Raw genomic sequence first — 15369 nt, 5'->3', positions numbered from 1 at the left:
GAGTCAGACCCTCAACCACTAGGTGGACTGAGTCACCCAGGCATCCCAATTCACTGTTCTTTTATTACCACCTTTAAGTGAACTGCATTTACAGGCTTAACTTCATTTGGAAAACGTTGTTCACATTTTGCATAGAATACAACATTTGTCTTTTGGTGGACTGTGGTGGTAGAAGATTGTTACTTTTGCTTCCACAGTCTCAGGCCAGTGTTTGTTCTGCCTTCCCAGGGGGAGTGTGAAATAGAATGTGGAGAGAGGGGAGGGTGTCCAGAAATCCCAGACCTAAAATGTAGATTGTTGCTTTTAATTATTGCCACTTGTTGATTTCTCAGAAATTTTATATGTATTCATTTTCTGTCTGTCTTTTTTTTGCCCTTCTGCAGCACTGACTCCAGCAGTAGTTCAAGTGATGACTCTCCAGCCCGATCAGTTCAATCTGCAGCAGTCCCAGCACCCACTTCCCAGTTGCTTTCATCCCTGGAGAAAGAGGAGCCGCGTAAAAGTTTTGGAATCAAGGTTCAGAATCTCCCAGTACGCTCTACAGGTAAAGTTTTGGGTTACTGTACTTTCCTCTCGGCTGCTGTTGGGGAATATGAGGCTGGGCAACTTAAATTCTGTCTTGTAGTGACAGCAGGCTTTCTTTTTTGTGGTTCATTACTATTTAAATGCCACGTAAGGAAAAGCAAGGGATTATCATAACTGTATGTAGTTTCTAGGTTGTTACGTGTATGAAGCTTGCATGTTATTTGTATTTACTATATCACATATATATGTACATATATACATTATTGTGCCCATCGTATATACATATACAAAGATTGTGTGGTGTGTGTTATATGAAGAAAACACGTTTAGTTTTTAGTAAATATACTTACTGGATTAAGTATTTTGATATTAGGGGAAATTTGATGTGAATTATAGAAATGCTGTTTTCAGTTAATTTTATTATATTGGCCTGGAGTCCTGTGTTATCTGAAATGATTTTGGATATAAAACTATGATAGGAAACCCATTTCAAAATATTAACATTTTAAATGAGGAAAATTATGAATACCATTTTAGTTATTTTATTTAAAAGTTTCATATGCTAACAAAACTTAGGTCAAAAATCAAGCCAGAGATTTTGTAGCTTGTTTTAATTGAATTGTAACTGAACTAGAAAAATAAGCACCTTGTTTTTTTGGGGGGGGATTTAGATACAAGCCTTAAAGATGGCCTTTTCCATGAATTTAAGAAATTTGGAAAGGTGACGTCAGTGCAGATCCATGGAACTTCAGAAGAGAGGTATGGTTTGGTATTCTTTCGGCAGCAAGAGGACCAAGAAAAAGCATTGACTGCATCAAAAGGAAAACTTTTCTTTGGCATGCAGATTGAAGTAACAGCATGGATAGGGCCAGGTAAGAGACAAGGAGGCTGATTTTTAGTAAGATTTATATTTCACCTTATGAAAAAGTCACATCTCACCCTGAATTGGGACACTATTCCAACTTTATTTGTTGACATACTTCCAATGTCTTCTGTTTTAAAGACTGGTTATATTTGTTTTTCAAGTTAATAAAATTATGTTGTTTTGCTTAGGGAGGGTGAAAATTGTTCTGTTTCTTTAAGGGAGAAATGCTGACTTCTAAGAGGCTGAAAGGCACAATTTGGCCCTTTGTTGAGTCCTGTCTTCCCAAAAGGATTGAATTGAATGAGATAAGGAGATAGTTCTTTGGAGAATGACATCAGAGTTACCCTGAATTAAGAAACAGACGACTTGCTACATTGATGCTACATTGATCGGAGGGACTAGTTAGACTGCTTTTATTTCTGTTATGCCCAGCACAAATTAGATCTGTTGTCCTAGTTTCCATGACCTTGAAAGCTAGTGACAAAGAAAAGCAGGACTAAATCTGAAGAGTGTGACCCATTGAGAGTTTCAGGGGGACATTTTATTAGTTTGAATCTACCTGTAAGACCTGTTGTAAGGCAGGAAGTCTTCTCAGGCATGGCTCGGGTCAGTGTTTATCCTGTTTCAGAACCACCTATAGTGCAGACCTTTCACCTTGTCCCAGCCTAATGGTTCAGAATTCACATATTCAAGTTTGGGAACCTTCCAGTTTAAGGCAGCTTGTAAGTAAATTTGTGGAGAAATGTTTAAATTAGGCAGTCACATTATGTAGCTGAGACCAACTTTAAGACTAAGACTTTGAGGGGTGCTGGCTCAGTTGGTAGAATATGTGACTCTTGATCTCAGGGTTGTGCGTTCAGGTCCCATATTGGCTGTAGAGCTTTATTTTAAAACAAAACAAAAACACACACCTAAAACTTTGAATGGAATTTTAGGGCAAACGTAGCCTATTTTCTTATAATATTCATTGTTTTGACAGTTAAGAGGGAAAAAATAGAATTTCCCTGATAAGATTGTGTAAATGTTATTTGTATGTATTAAAACAGGCATGGGGGCGCCTGGGTGGCTCAGTTGGTTAGGCGACTGACTTCAGCTCAGGGCATGATCTCACAGTTCGCGAGTTCGAGCCCCGTGTCTGGCTCTGTGCTGATAGCTCGGAGCCCAGAGCCTACTTCAGATTCTGTGTCTTCCCCTCTCTCTACCCCTCCCCCGCTCACGCTCTGTGTCTGTCTCTCAATAATAAATAAATGTTTAAAAAAGAATTAAAAAAAAAATAGGCACAGAGTTGCTAGAGGGAAGATTGTAAAATGTGCGTAATTTTATGACAAACACAAGAATTCAAAGGGATTATAGGTAATGCCCTCATGTTTCCTCCTCTTCCAAGTTTGAGATGTACTCTCTTAAGTTATACTGAGCTAAGTACAACTCAGGAGTTCTTCTTTAACACATTCAGAACAGGTCACAATTGACCTAAGGAATAATATTTAGAATGTCATATAACGTATTGTAGGAAGTTGTTAGAGCCACATATAATTATTAAGTAGCGGGGATCTAATTCAGGGCCTTTAACAATAGATGGCCCTCACATCTCCCAAGTCGTGGGGCTGGCTTGTCATTTTCACTGTAAAAAATGCATTTTACCTAATTAGTTAGCACCTGGGCTTTAACCACACCTGCTAGTGAAGATTTTGAGAAGTTTGGTTGGTTGAGGCGTAGGAAAGCTTGAACGTACTTTTTCCAGGTGGGACAGCATGAAACACTTGTTGAATGGGATATTTGAAAGCAGTTGAATGTGAGTATGGAGACTTGGTTGGAATTGTTGTTGGATGGTTAAGTCATAAAATGTTTTGTATTGAAATGTATGGAGCTGATTGCTTCCTTAGGTCAGGGACCTCTTGTTAGAAAGATCCAAATCCAAGAAGCCCAACTCTGCATATAGACCCCAGGTGGCTTCTAAGATTGTGCTTAGTTCTGTGCAGATAGATCATTACAATCCCTTAAACATGAAATTGCGAAGATAAAAAGAGTTTTTTTACATTGACATGCAGGCATTAAGACCTGAACTGGTCATGAAGGTTAAATAGATGACATGTGGAAAATACACTTTTTAAAAATCTTTGTTAAACTGAATTTCTGATTTTGAAATTTTTATTGAGCTGTTTATTTGGTGGAAATGAAGCCAGTACGTACGATTTTAATGGTTGCAAATTATGTTCTATCTTTCTGATTCTGCCTTTTGGAGTATAAACCTTAAGATGTGTCTGAATTATTTTTTCTTTTCTTTTTCATTTTTTCTCCCTTTTTAAATGAAATATTCCTAAATATGTGCCCTCTATTAGTTTCAGGAAGACCTAGTTGATCTTGAAATGAGATCTCCCCTGGGATATGATCAAAATACAGTATGGAGACAGGTACAGGAACCCTGGCAGTTTCTGGGTCCACTTGAGTCTCTGAAAGTACATATTCTTTGATGACACCAGTAAGATTAAGCTGAGCTGCCATTAGAGCAGTCAGACTGGAATCGGGAGTGAGGTGTGTTCTGTCTGAATTCACTCAGCAACTCAGAAGTTGAGCAGCTCAGAAGTTGAATCTTTTCAGTATCAGTGTTGTTGGTGACATCAGTAATATTTAGTGCCTGTCTCTAAACAGTTTGTTTCAGTCAGTTAATTGTTAACTTTTTTGTGTGGCTTTGTTTTACATTAAAAAAAGAGAACATAATAGGCTGTGTATAAGTTATTATCAACAAAACATTGAATATTCTGCGCTGGACCGTGTTTAAAATGGAGCTTTAGAGAAAGGTTGTGCTTGAATTAGACACTAAACCAGGGCTTTAATCATAAGAAATAGAAACCTTAGTTAGGAGTAGTGTGTGGTCTCCCTGTGTGTGTCGTGTCATTGGGGCCCATGTGGCAGCAGTTTCAGAAGTACTGCTTCAGTCAGTTTGCATACAATTACTATTCTTGTATCTAAAAATCGCTACATTTAGATGGTTGGGCTCTGTTAATTAACAGAGATGCAAAATGCTAAATATTTTATAAAATGCTGAAAAGCAAATTAAGTAATGAAGCTGGCCTGTTTTCAGTTGAGTTTTACGTGTGTTTCAGATTGTAGTTTTATACTTCCCATCGAGAGCCTGCTGCAGAATTTTTGGAACCTAAGATTAGGCTTAAGTAATTGCTGTTTTTGCTGGGGTTTAAAATCTATTTCTGTGTTAGTGATTATTTTTAAAACAAATGAACTTAGCGGACTGAAATTCAGTCCACTTTTCTATTTTGAAGATCAAAGAAAGAAAGTGTTACTTACCCCTAAGTTTTTTTGACAAGTTTCTTTAGCCTTTGGAGTTAAGCAAAAGGCAGCTATTTCTGAAGCTGTATATACCTTTTTCAGATTGTATGAGTATTCACACCCAATATTTCAGAGATTCTTAAGTGTAGATTTTCCTGTGATATCTAAATATACATTAAAACATTCTTCGGTTTTGGGGTGCCTGGCTGGCTCAGTCTGTAGGGCATGTGACTTTTGATCTTGGTGTTGTGAGTTTGAACCCTACATTGGGTATAGAGATTACTTAAAAAAGAAAAAGAAAAAAAAAACAAACAACCCTCTTCTCTTTTTACTCTGCCCCCAAAACACTTAACAGAAACGGAAAGTGAAAATGAATTTCGTCCTTTGGATGAAAGGATAGATGAATTTCACCCCAAAGCAACAAGAACCCTCTTTATTGGCAACCTTGAAAAAACCACTACTTATCATGACCTTCGCAACATCTTCCAGCGGTTCGGAGAAATTGTGGTATGTTGTTTTTCTACAGTAAAAAGTTTTAGATCTTTGTCGTAAAACATAAAGCATAGTACAAGATTATATTTGGAAAGATGATATTTAGATGGTGTAACAAATACTTTTCTCATTTGCCCTGTGTTTTTAACTCCTGCTAAAAGATGGTCTGGCAAAACTCCTTGGGGGACTGTTTTATGTGTGTATATAAAACTATATAATAGGTATTTGTTTTATTTATATATATGTATTTTTCTATCCATTTTTCTTATTTTCTTTGTCCATCAAGTACTGTTTAAAGCCATTTCTAGTCCTGTGGGTGGGAAGGAAAATAAAAGAAGTCTGTAAGAAAGAAGCAGCAACTTAGTATAGGAGTATTGTGTTATCACAATTCATGTCAGAAATACCTTGGGGATTACTGGAATGTGGATGTCATGCTGGAAGCTCAGTTCTGTTTTGAAATTTTAATTAGAATCACTTTTTATATTTTGCAAGTCATTATTAAATTTAGGAATTCGAAGGGTTTTTCTGTTCCTCGTGACTCAAAACTTGAGTCACTTTATAGTGAAAATAGTTTGGTTACAGCTTTATACCCTTGGGATATATATACTATTTTGTTTTGTGTTTGAAAAAAATAGGGAAATTACTTCTGTCTTTCCTAGACTTTGTATTAGTAACAGCAAGAAAATTGTTGTGTATATTTGGATTTTAGAGAGTAAAAAAACGTTCTGGGTTAAGAACAGTTACTGTTAATCTTTCAGGTGTGTGTGTGTATGTGTCCGTCCATCTATCCATCCTTATTTATACACTAATGTTGGAAGTAAAAATTCTTACTTTTTTTAAATGATACAATCTAGTGAATAAAATATTTGTGCTTGTAGTTGACCTAAACCTCAAAGGGACTAGGAGCAAGAGATAGAAATGGTTGGTACAAAGTAAGAAAAAACAAGCTATATATTTAGAGAAACAGCAAAACATTCATTTTCCTTTCTTGAATTTCAATTATTTTAAGTTCTTTTATCACACACCCTAATTCCAGCCGTACTGCCTACTTAGATGAGTTCACTTAACCTACCTGGGCTCCAGCCTTTTCGTGACAGAAAAGTTTTATTTATTTTGCTGCTTAGCATTTATGAGTCTATGAGTTGATAAAACTTTCAGATATACTTTTATTTGAATGTGGCTGCTACTTTGAATTTTGGAGGAGCGTAAGAAATTGTATTTGTGTACATAGATACATTTTCATCAGCAGGGTTGCTACCCATGGAGTGATTATAGTGTTTAAGATCCATGCTTAATAAGTGGCCATGTCCTATTCTGTTTGAAAACCATTATTCCATGTTTGCAATTGCTCACGAGGGTAACTATTTTAATGACACACAAACTTAGGGGAAATGGTCTGCTGCTTATTGATAGATTATGCTGTAGCTAGAAGAACCCTTGTAGTGAGCCTACCCACCAATATTCTTTGGAGACCATTTCTCTTACATGGAGTTATTCTGGATTGTTGCGTACTACATTTTGGTGAAACTCAGCTCCTATTTACCATTACTTAGAACTGTTTTGAGTATAGGGGTGCCTGGGTGGCTTATGCCATTGAGCGTCCGACACTGAATCTCAGCTCAGGTCTTGATCTCAGGGTTGTGAGCTCAAGCCCTGCATTTGGCTTCTCGCTGGGGGTGAAGCCTATTTAAAAGAAAAAAAGAAGAACTATTTTAAGTATAAACTACTGCTTTTTTTAAGGATTCCTCAAACTGCTCTTCAAATGCATTATTCATTTTGCTCTGTTTCAGCTTTTGATTATTGGCTTATGACCCTTAAAAAGGCGTAAATATTGTGATTTACAGAATACTTTAGATAATCACCATATGGGTCATTATTGTTCAAGTGTAAGTTTTGCAATCCACGTATCTGGTTTCTCTGGACCATTTTCATGTGTAAGCCAGCTTTTTTACACCACCTTGTCTAAGTAGTGAAGTAGGCAGAACCAGAGTGTCATGCATGAGTACAGGTTTCAGTCTTTCTAAAGAATTAGAGTTAAGGGCGCCTGGCTGGCTCAGTTGAAAGAACACATGACTTTTGACCTCAGGGTCCTGAGTTTGAGACCCACGTTGGGTGTGGAGATTACTTAATAAATAAACTTAAAAAAAAAAAAAAATAAAGAGATGGGGCTTTGCCTTTTATAGACTGTTTCTTTAATCAAGGGATGGTGTTCTGATACATCTTCACAAGGTAGTTCAGGTATTTATATATTTATTCATTCTGGATATGAGAGATTATTACTATATATATCAGTCACCAGGCTTGGTTCAGTTAGATACACTGATACATTAAATGAGTCTTCTAATTTAGGATTGCATATTTTAAATCACTTTTTTGAAAACCTGATTTCTTTCTCATTCTTATTCTTCTCAGATATTCTATTTTAAATGGCCAGCCAGCCACTAATAAAGGTTTTTAGATTATTGCAGAAGCGAATTACAGTTTACCCTCGAACAGCATGGGTTTTAACTGCATGGATCTGCTTGAATGTGGACTTTTCTTCTTATGATTTTCTTAATAACATTCTCTTTCTTCCAGCTTACTTAAGGATATAGTATAATAATTTTTACAGAATATGTGTTAATTAACCATGTTATCAGCAAGGCTTCTGGTCAGCAGTAGGGTATGAGTGGTTAAGTTTGGTGGGAGTCAAAAGTTATATGTGGATTTTCAACTGCCTTGGAGGTGGGTGCCCTAACTAACTCCCTTGCCCCCAGCCCCCTGTTGTTCAAGGGTCAACTGTATTTCTTAGGTTTTTATTAAATAGGCTGCCTTTATTAATCTCTGTACTGTTCCAATTTTAGTATATGTGCTGCTGAATCAAGCACAGCCTTTTTCTTCATAAATTTGTCTTAACACAGGTATTGTGAATTTTAAATTTTGAGTTTGCACTTTCTCTTCTGCAAAGAATTTCACAGAGGAAGGATTTCATGGTTGTGACTACAAATGCTGTGTTGTGTAGTCTTTCAGGCTATTTACAGTTGTATTACAATGTATGGTTTTAACTAAGAAAGTGATTTGGGGGAATATGACTGTTTTGAGAAATATGCACCTTGTTTGGGCTTAGTTTATTCTGATTTATTTTCCTGTTGGCCTGTCACTAATTGGTACTAATTGGCTTTTTCAGGATATTGATATTAAGAAAGTAAATGGAGTTCCTCAGTACGCGTTCTTGCAGTACTGTGATATTGCCAGCGTTTGTAAGGCTATTAAGAAGATGGATGGAGAGTACCTTGGAAATAATCGCCTCAAGGTAAAGGACTTTGCATAAGTTATTACACCGTTATGATTTGGAGTGTTTGTGTGTCTGTCTGTCTCATTATTTCAAATTGCAGTACAGTTAGATAACAGTAAAGGTGATATAATTCTGTGCACCCTCATCCTCTTGTACTGTAAGCTGAATTAATACTTAGCCTGGCAGGATCACGCTTGTGTACATTTCTTTTGATTTTAACCAGATGTCTCTCCCTTGGGATGATGGTTGATAAGATTCCTACAGAAGACAGATTTTTTTCAGAATTCTGTAGTTGAATAATTGGTGACTTTACTAATAGAAATTTCACCTCTCCTATTCAGCTGGGTTTTGGAAAGAGCATGCCTACAAACTGCGTGTGGTTAGACGGGCTTTCTTCAAATGTGTCGGATCAGTATTTAACACGCCATTTCTGCCGATATGGGCCTGTGGTAAAGGTAGGTGGGAGGTTTTGGTGTTGGTGTCAGGTTACTTCTGACTCCCTATTCTTGGAATTCTGTCCTGTCAGCCCCAGTTCTTAATGTTGACGTTTTCTTTTCTTTAAAAATTACTAGTAATTTGTTGTAGAAGGGCTTTTGCATCTATTAGCTTATGATGTGAGGAAGTATTTTGAAAAACTGTTTTGAACTAGCCATGATGATTAATTTTGAAACTAATTTGCATGATACTGTTAAATAGAAGGTGTTTTAGAGGTTTTTATTATTTTATCTCACATGAAAATTAGTCTAATTATCTAATTATTTACAATCACACAAATATGTCATTAGACTTTATTTTTTAAAAAAGATGACTTTAAAGGGATGATCATACAGTGTTCATCTAGTCAAAGTTTGTAAGGTAACATACCTACAAGCAACAGGAAAAGGGTCTGTGGGCCCCATTCCATTATGTGAAAGTAGAGCTTTGAACTCCCTTCTTGAGAGCAGAGTTACACTGTGGTGGGTGTGGTGTATAATTTCAGCATTTCTTTAAATGTAGCTTTTGTTGTTTGGACAAATACACATCATAAAGACTGCTAGTATAAATGTAAAAATCCAGTAGCTTAAAGTTAATAATGCTTGTTATTAACCAAAATCCACTGAAATTTATTGTTGATTCAGTGTTCTACATTTTTTTCTCTTTCAGGGGTGTTGATTTTTTTTTTTTTTTTTTTTTTTTGAGCCCAAACTACAAGAATGCCTACTTAAGTACACAGTACAGAACTTAGTCAACATGGAAAATAAAGATGCAGAAAGACAAAATAAAGGCATAATGTACCTCAAGGCACAGCATCCGCAATTGTAAACAGTCCCTACACATTTTATTATCTTCACTGGGAAAAGCCCTGACATTTTTTCTAGAATTAGAGAAAATTTTTTTTTTTTTTTTTTTTTTTTTTTTGGCAGTGTCCTTGTGACCTAAGATTTTCTTGGAACTGACAATGAGTCTAGTGGATGAGGCTCTTATTTGGTTTTTGTTTTGTTTTTTACAGGTGGTGTTTGACCGCTTAAAAGGCATGGCCCTGGTCCTCTACAATGAAATTGAATATGCGCAAGCAGCTGTAAAAGAGACCAAGGGGAGGAAAATCGGTGGGAATAAAATTAAGGTGTGCAGAATGACTAAACAGAAGTAAAACAAAATCGCATTGAGACCCCACCCTCTTAATAACTGGCATTTTGTGGGCGGCCAGCAAGGGACGTGGTTTACAGCGAGTGTGCTGTATGTCCCGTTCTTAAGGGGAACGTTACTATTTTGACATTTGGCTGCTTGAGGGCACAGGGTCATTAGCCACAGAACCTTCCCCAAAAATTGTGTCATTCAAGGAAATGTGCCTCTCCACATCCCACGTACCCAATGCTTACATGTAGACTCTTGGAGCAGGCTGGCCCGCATTCACCTGTGGGTGTATGCATCCCAGGAACTTGAAGTGTCAGTCATTCCAGTTTCCAGAATGATCCTCTCTTCCTCTTTCCTCCTCTTCTAGAGAGTGGGTAACCACTGAACATACAATCTTTTGTCTGGTGTTTTTGTTTAAAAAACTTTGGTTCAGGAGAACTTGAAGAAATGTATGCACTTAATACCTATGGTGGTTAGATTGAAATAAGATATTAATAGATAGCAGGTATCATAGTCTTTTAATAATGACTCTGAGGCCCAGCTGTGAGTGAAGTTTAAATGTTTTATATTTTCTGACTGATTCCAGCAAATATACATATAGATTGCTGGATTTCATTGATCTGATTATTTGGCAACCTAGAATCCTGATAGGTATCGTTTCAGTTTTCCATTTTGCCTTTTCCACTCCTTCAGTATTGGACTCTGGAACTTAAAAAAAATTTTTTTTTTCAATTTAATTTTTGAGAGAGGAAGAGAGAGAATGTGTGAGTGAGGAAGGGGTAAAGAGGGAGAGAGAGAGGGAGAGAAAGAGAGAATCCCAAGCAGGCACTGTCAGCATCAGAGCCCAGTGTGGGGCTCGAACCCACAAACAGTGAGATCATGACCTGAACTGAAATCAGGAGTCTGATGCTTAACCATCTGAGCCACCTAGGTGCCCCTGGGTTCTAGAACTTTTAATTATACTTCTTTATTGGGGCACCTGGCTGGATCAGGTGGTAGAACATAGGACTCTTAATTTCAGGGTCATGAGTTCAAGCCTTACAGTGGGCATAGAGTTTACATTAAAAAATAATAAAGTATACCTCGTTGTCAAGATTTGTATTGAATTTGAAAGAGATTTTGAGTTAACAAAATACATTTCCAGTTAGGACTGTTTAACTTAGTTGAGATAGATTGCTCTTACTTGAAGTTTATCTAGAGGGTTGTGTTGGGAAGGATTTTCAAATCTGATAACACTTTCCACTTTAAAAATCTGAAACTTGAATCAAACACGTGCTATTCTTTGTTTTTAAGGTGGATTTTGCAAATCGGGAAAGCCAGCTGGCATTTTATCACTGTATGGAAAAGTCTGGTCAAGATATCAGAGACTTTTATGAAATGTTAGCAGAAAGAAGGTATGTATTTTTTTTCCCCCAAGCAATAAGGTATGTATTTTAAACCTATCAGCATAACTTGAATTTTAAAATTGCAAATACATAAAATTTATATAGAATTAAATTTTATTTTTCACTCCTTATTTCTAAATTCATCCCCCAAAAACTCCTTTCCTTTTTTATTCACCCATACAGAAACACGGGTTTATTTTTATGAATTCAGTTTTCATGTGGCTCAGGGGATTTAGGTAACCTAAATACATTTCTCACTGAAAGCCCTATAATTTGAAAGAGTTACTATTTTGCTAAATTATAACTTTATGTACAAATATCCTGCCTTACAGTTTTAAATTAAATATGATAACATGTTAAAGGGCGTTACAAACTATTAAGTGCCCTGTATATTTATTTAGTAATGACAGCATCCAGATTATCACCATGCATGTGCCCATACAATTAAAAAAATTTTTTTAAAGATTACCAAGAACTTTGTTTTGAATTCAAATCTTTTAAATAATAATTTGTGAATCAGCCAAAGCATATATAAATTGGTAACTTTAGCAACATAAAAAGTAAACCTTATTTCCTGTTGTTGATTTTATTCAGTCATGGTACTGTAGTACAGTATTTGATATTTTTTCTGCTATTTGTAGGAAACATTGCAGTTCAGAATCATTTTAAGTTCTCACAGTTTGAACCGGGCTATCTCTGTTAGCGTACAACTGCCCCCAAACTGATGATTGATTCTTTTTTAGACTGGATATGTTAAAAACATCCTAACATAGTGTCACCAAGTGCTTCAATAGCTGATCATATTTGAAAATGGAAACTATCAGGGTGTGTTGCGGGAGGGGTGGGGGCGGTGCTTAGTCAGTTGAGTGAGTGTCTGACTCTTGATTTTGGCTCAGGTCATAATTGAGGTCGTGGGATCAAGCCCCATGTTGGGCACTGTGCTGATCAGTGGAGCCTGCTTGGGATCTTCTCTTTCCCCCTTTGCCCCTTCCTTGCGCATGTGTGCTCTCTCAAAAAACTAAAAAGAAAATGGAAACTATTATCCACGTGGTCAGGCTGTTTGTCCAAACATGTCTCTGTGATTAAGTGTCCTGGAATGTTACCACTGGATCTCCACCCCTGTACATACGCATTAAACAAAAGGCTGTGTGTGAAAAATGCCTTTAGACACTCTAGTTCAAGTATAAAAGGGGTTCTACAAGTATGAGTCAGATCCTGATTGTGCTGCCAGAAACCTGTTGAATACATTGATTCCCTTTTTACTGCATGTTTTTGCCACTTTGTTTTTAAGTTACAGAAGAAGGTATATAGTTTTTGAGTCCTTTACTTGTGGAATATTGAACAACGTTCATTGAATGCCGGGAAAGTTTTTTATTTTTATTTTTTGTAAAGATTTTATTTTTAAGTAATCTCTATACCCAAAATGTGAGCTCAGACTTACAACCTCCAGATCAAGTGTCGCATGCTCTACCAACCAAGCCAGCCAGGCAGCCGTGAGGAGGTTTTGTTTTGCTTTAATGAAAAATGTACCCCGCAGCCAAATTCCCAAAAGCCTGAACTTATATAAAGATTTGATGGTTTTTCACTAGTAGACTGGAGTCCACAGCCCTCTAGCCAGAATGTCGGTTTCGACGTAAGGTTTTTCTGTGTCGTGTGTGTGTGTGTGTGTGTGTGTGTGTGTGTGTGTGTGTGTGTGTGAGAGAGAGAGAGAGAGAGAGAGAGAGAACGCACACGTGCGTGAGAGCATACATGTGCATATGCATGAGAATATATGTGTCTGTGGAGAGAGAAAAAAGGTCTCCACCCTGGCTCCCCAAGTAGCAGTTCAAAGTCATTTTTAACATTTTTAGTACTTACAGGAATTCTTACCCATATGCCAATACGAAGTGTGTTGGTGGTCTGGTGGCACCTAAGACAAAACATCCATTAAAATCCTCTATGCATACGTTAAATATTTTTCAAAGAATAGTGTCTTGTGAGGGTTGGATAATGCTGTGTGGGTGTTAATTTTTGTATATTACCACTCTTAAATTCACTCATTTTACTGACATTCTGGCTCTGGCTTTGTTCTTTGGTTTTTACCCGTGGTTATTTATCCCTTTTGAATGGAGTTTATCTCCTAAAGTAGGAAGCAGAAGGGTGTGACCCAGTTTTGCCCCATTTTTTTTTAGATGGCAGTGCTTATGGAGTGCACTCTTTGCAGTAGAACTTGAGGATATCTGCCCTTCATATAGAGTGGAAGGAAGTCATCCCACTGAATGCGTAATAAATGAATGAATGAAAAAATGGTTTACCTCTAATGGTAGTTTCCCTCAGGAATGCAAACAGTGACCGATTTGCATAGGGTTCTGCAGTTTAAAAGTAGCATTTCATTTACTCCTTCTTATCTTGTGTTACTTTTAGTGGAACTGAAGATCAGATCGCCTTGCTGATAAGGTCACAGGCTAAGACATTAGTCTGGAGATAAACCCAGTGCTCCTTCCTGCTGGTGCATGGAGCTTTATACTTTACCAAAATGATTCTCAAGATAAATTTACAAGAGCCTATTATGCTTTAGATGAATTTCCCACCTACTTAGGGGAATTGGGATATTGTGCAGTCATGTGAACAGAGTTCTCAAAACCTGGCTTTTCCAGGTTCCTGAACACCCTTTTGTCCAAGGTTCAGTGTTGAGTTGTACTGTCTCTTACTTGAGTTCTTTGAGGACAGGAACACTCATTTCTTTTGGTTCATAAGGCCCAGCAAAATATGTGCAAAATCAGTATTTATTAAACTGAACAGTGCTCCAGCACTAACATTTACACATATAGCTTCAACTTCTGTAAATATTTTCATATTTTTGGGTATAGTTGTAGTCTGATTAAAACATCTCTCAAGCCTACTGTTAATGTGGGCAGTGAACTAGTGGCCATTCTAGGTGTCTTAATCATTTTATATTAGCATGAACGTGGGGTGCCTGGGTGGCGCAGGTGGTTAAGCGTCTGACTCTTGATCTCAGCTTAGGTCATGATCTCATGATTCATGAGATCGAGCCTTGTGTTGGGCTCTGTGCGCTGACAGCGTGGAACGGCTTGGGATTCTCTCTCTGCCCCTCCCCCACTCGTGTGCGTGTGCCTGCGCGCGCACTCTCTCTCTCTCTCTCATATAAACATTTCTTTTAAAAAGAAAGCATACAGTATGTTTATGAAAATGGCGTTTCCTTGGAATTTATGGTGGCAATGAATTAGCCAAGTTCCATGCCTAGTAACATTTGCAAGATGGCTGGCCATTATTTAGGCAAAGACTCTGATTCCTGTGGAACTCTAAGAAAGACCATCTCGAAACCAATTAAATAACATAGGGGTGCCTAGGTGCTTCAGTTGGTTGAGTCCGACTTTGGCTCGGGTCACCATCTCGCGGTTTGTGAGTTCAAGCCCCATGTTGGACTCTGTGCTGACAGCTTGAAGCCTGGATCCTGCTTCGGATTCTGTGTCTCCCATCTCTCTCTGCCCCTCCCCCACTCACGCTCTGGTCTCTCTCTCAAAAATAAATAAACATTAAAAAAAAATAACCTAAATAATGTAAAAAAAAATACTCTTTTTGGACTGAGAAATGCCATACAAATATATATAATAATGTGTGATGCTTCTAGTGTTTGGATATTAAGTCTTTAGATACTTCATTTGCTGTGGAGAGTGTATTGGAACAACACCCAGTAGTAGCTTTGACATATTCTCCTCTCCTCCCTTCCCTTTTTTTTTTTTTGAGAAAGCATGTACACACGTATGTGTGAACAGGGGAGAGGCAGAAAGAGAGAATTCCAAGCAGCCCCCATACTGTTAGCATAGCGCCCAACACGGGGCTTGAACTCACAAACTGCGAGATCGTGACCTGAAAGAGACGCTTAACCAACTGAGCCACCCAGGAACCCCACTGACATATTTTTCTAA

At 37.5% G+C, this 15369-nt stretch overlaps 1 protein-coding gene across 4 annotated transcripts in view; it reads left to right on the top strand.

Annotated features, from left to right (window-relative positions):
• SPEN (spen family transcriptional repressor) overlaps positions 1–15369 on the top strand; it is a 101211-nt gene that overhangs the window by 72866 nt on the left and 12976 nt on the right. For all 4 annotated transcript variants that reach the window (XM_078452342.2, XM_078452341.2, XM_078452343.2 and 1 more), the window contains 7 exons: positions 384–544; positions 1197–1397; positions 5031–5182; positions 8334–8459; positions 8783–8896; positions 9931–10044; positions 11349–11449. In XM_078452342.2, the coding sequence (XP_078308468.2) occupies positions 384–544; positions 1197–1397; positions 5031–5182; positions 8334–8459; positions 8783–8896; positions 9931–10044; positions 11349–11449 (969 nt within the window). The remainder of the gene's footprint in view (positions 1–383; positions 545–1196; positions 1398–5030; positions 5183–8333; positions 8460–8782; positions 8897–9930; positions 10045–11348; positions 11450–15369) is intronic.

Source organism: Panthera onca, chromosome C1 (genome assembly GCF_046562875.1).
Source record: "Panthera onca isolate mPanOnc1 chromosome C1, mPanOnc1 haplotype 2, whole genome shotgun sequence".
In the NCBI taxonomy this organism is placed as follows: domain Eukaryota; kingdom Metazoa; phylum Chordata; class Mammalia; order Carnivora; family Felidae; genus Panthera; species Panthera onca.
Note: the sequence above shows the minus strand (reverse complement) of the source record. Positions and strands in the feature narration are given on the sequence as shown.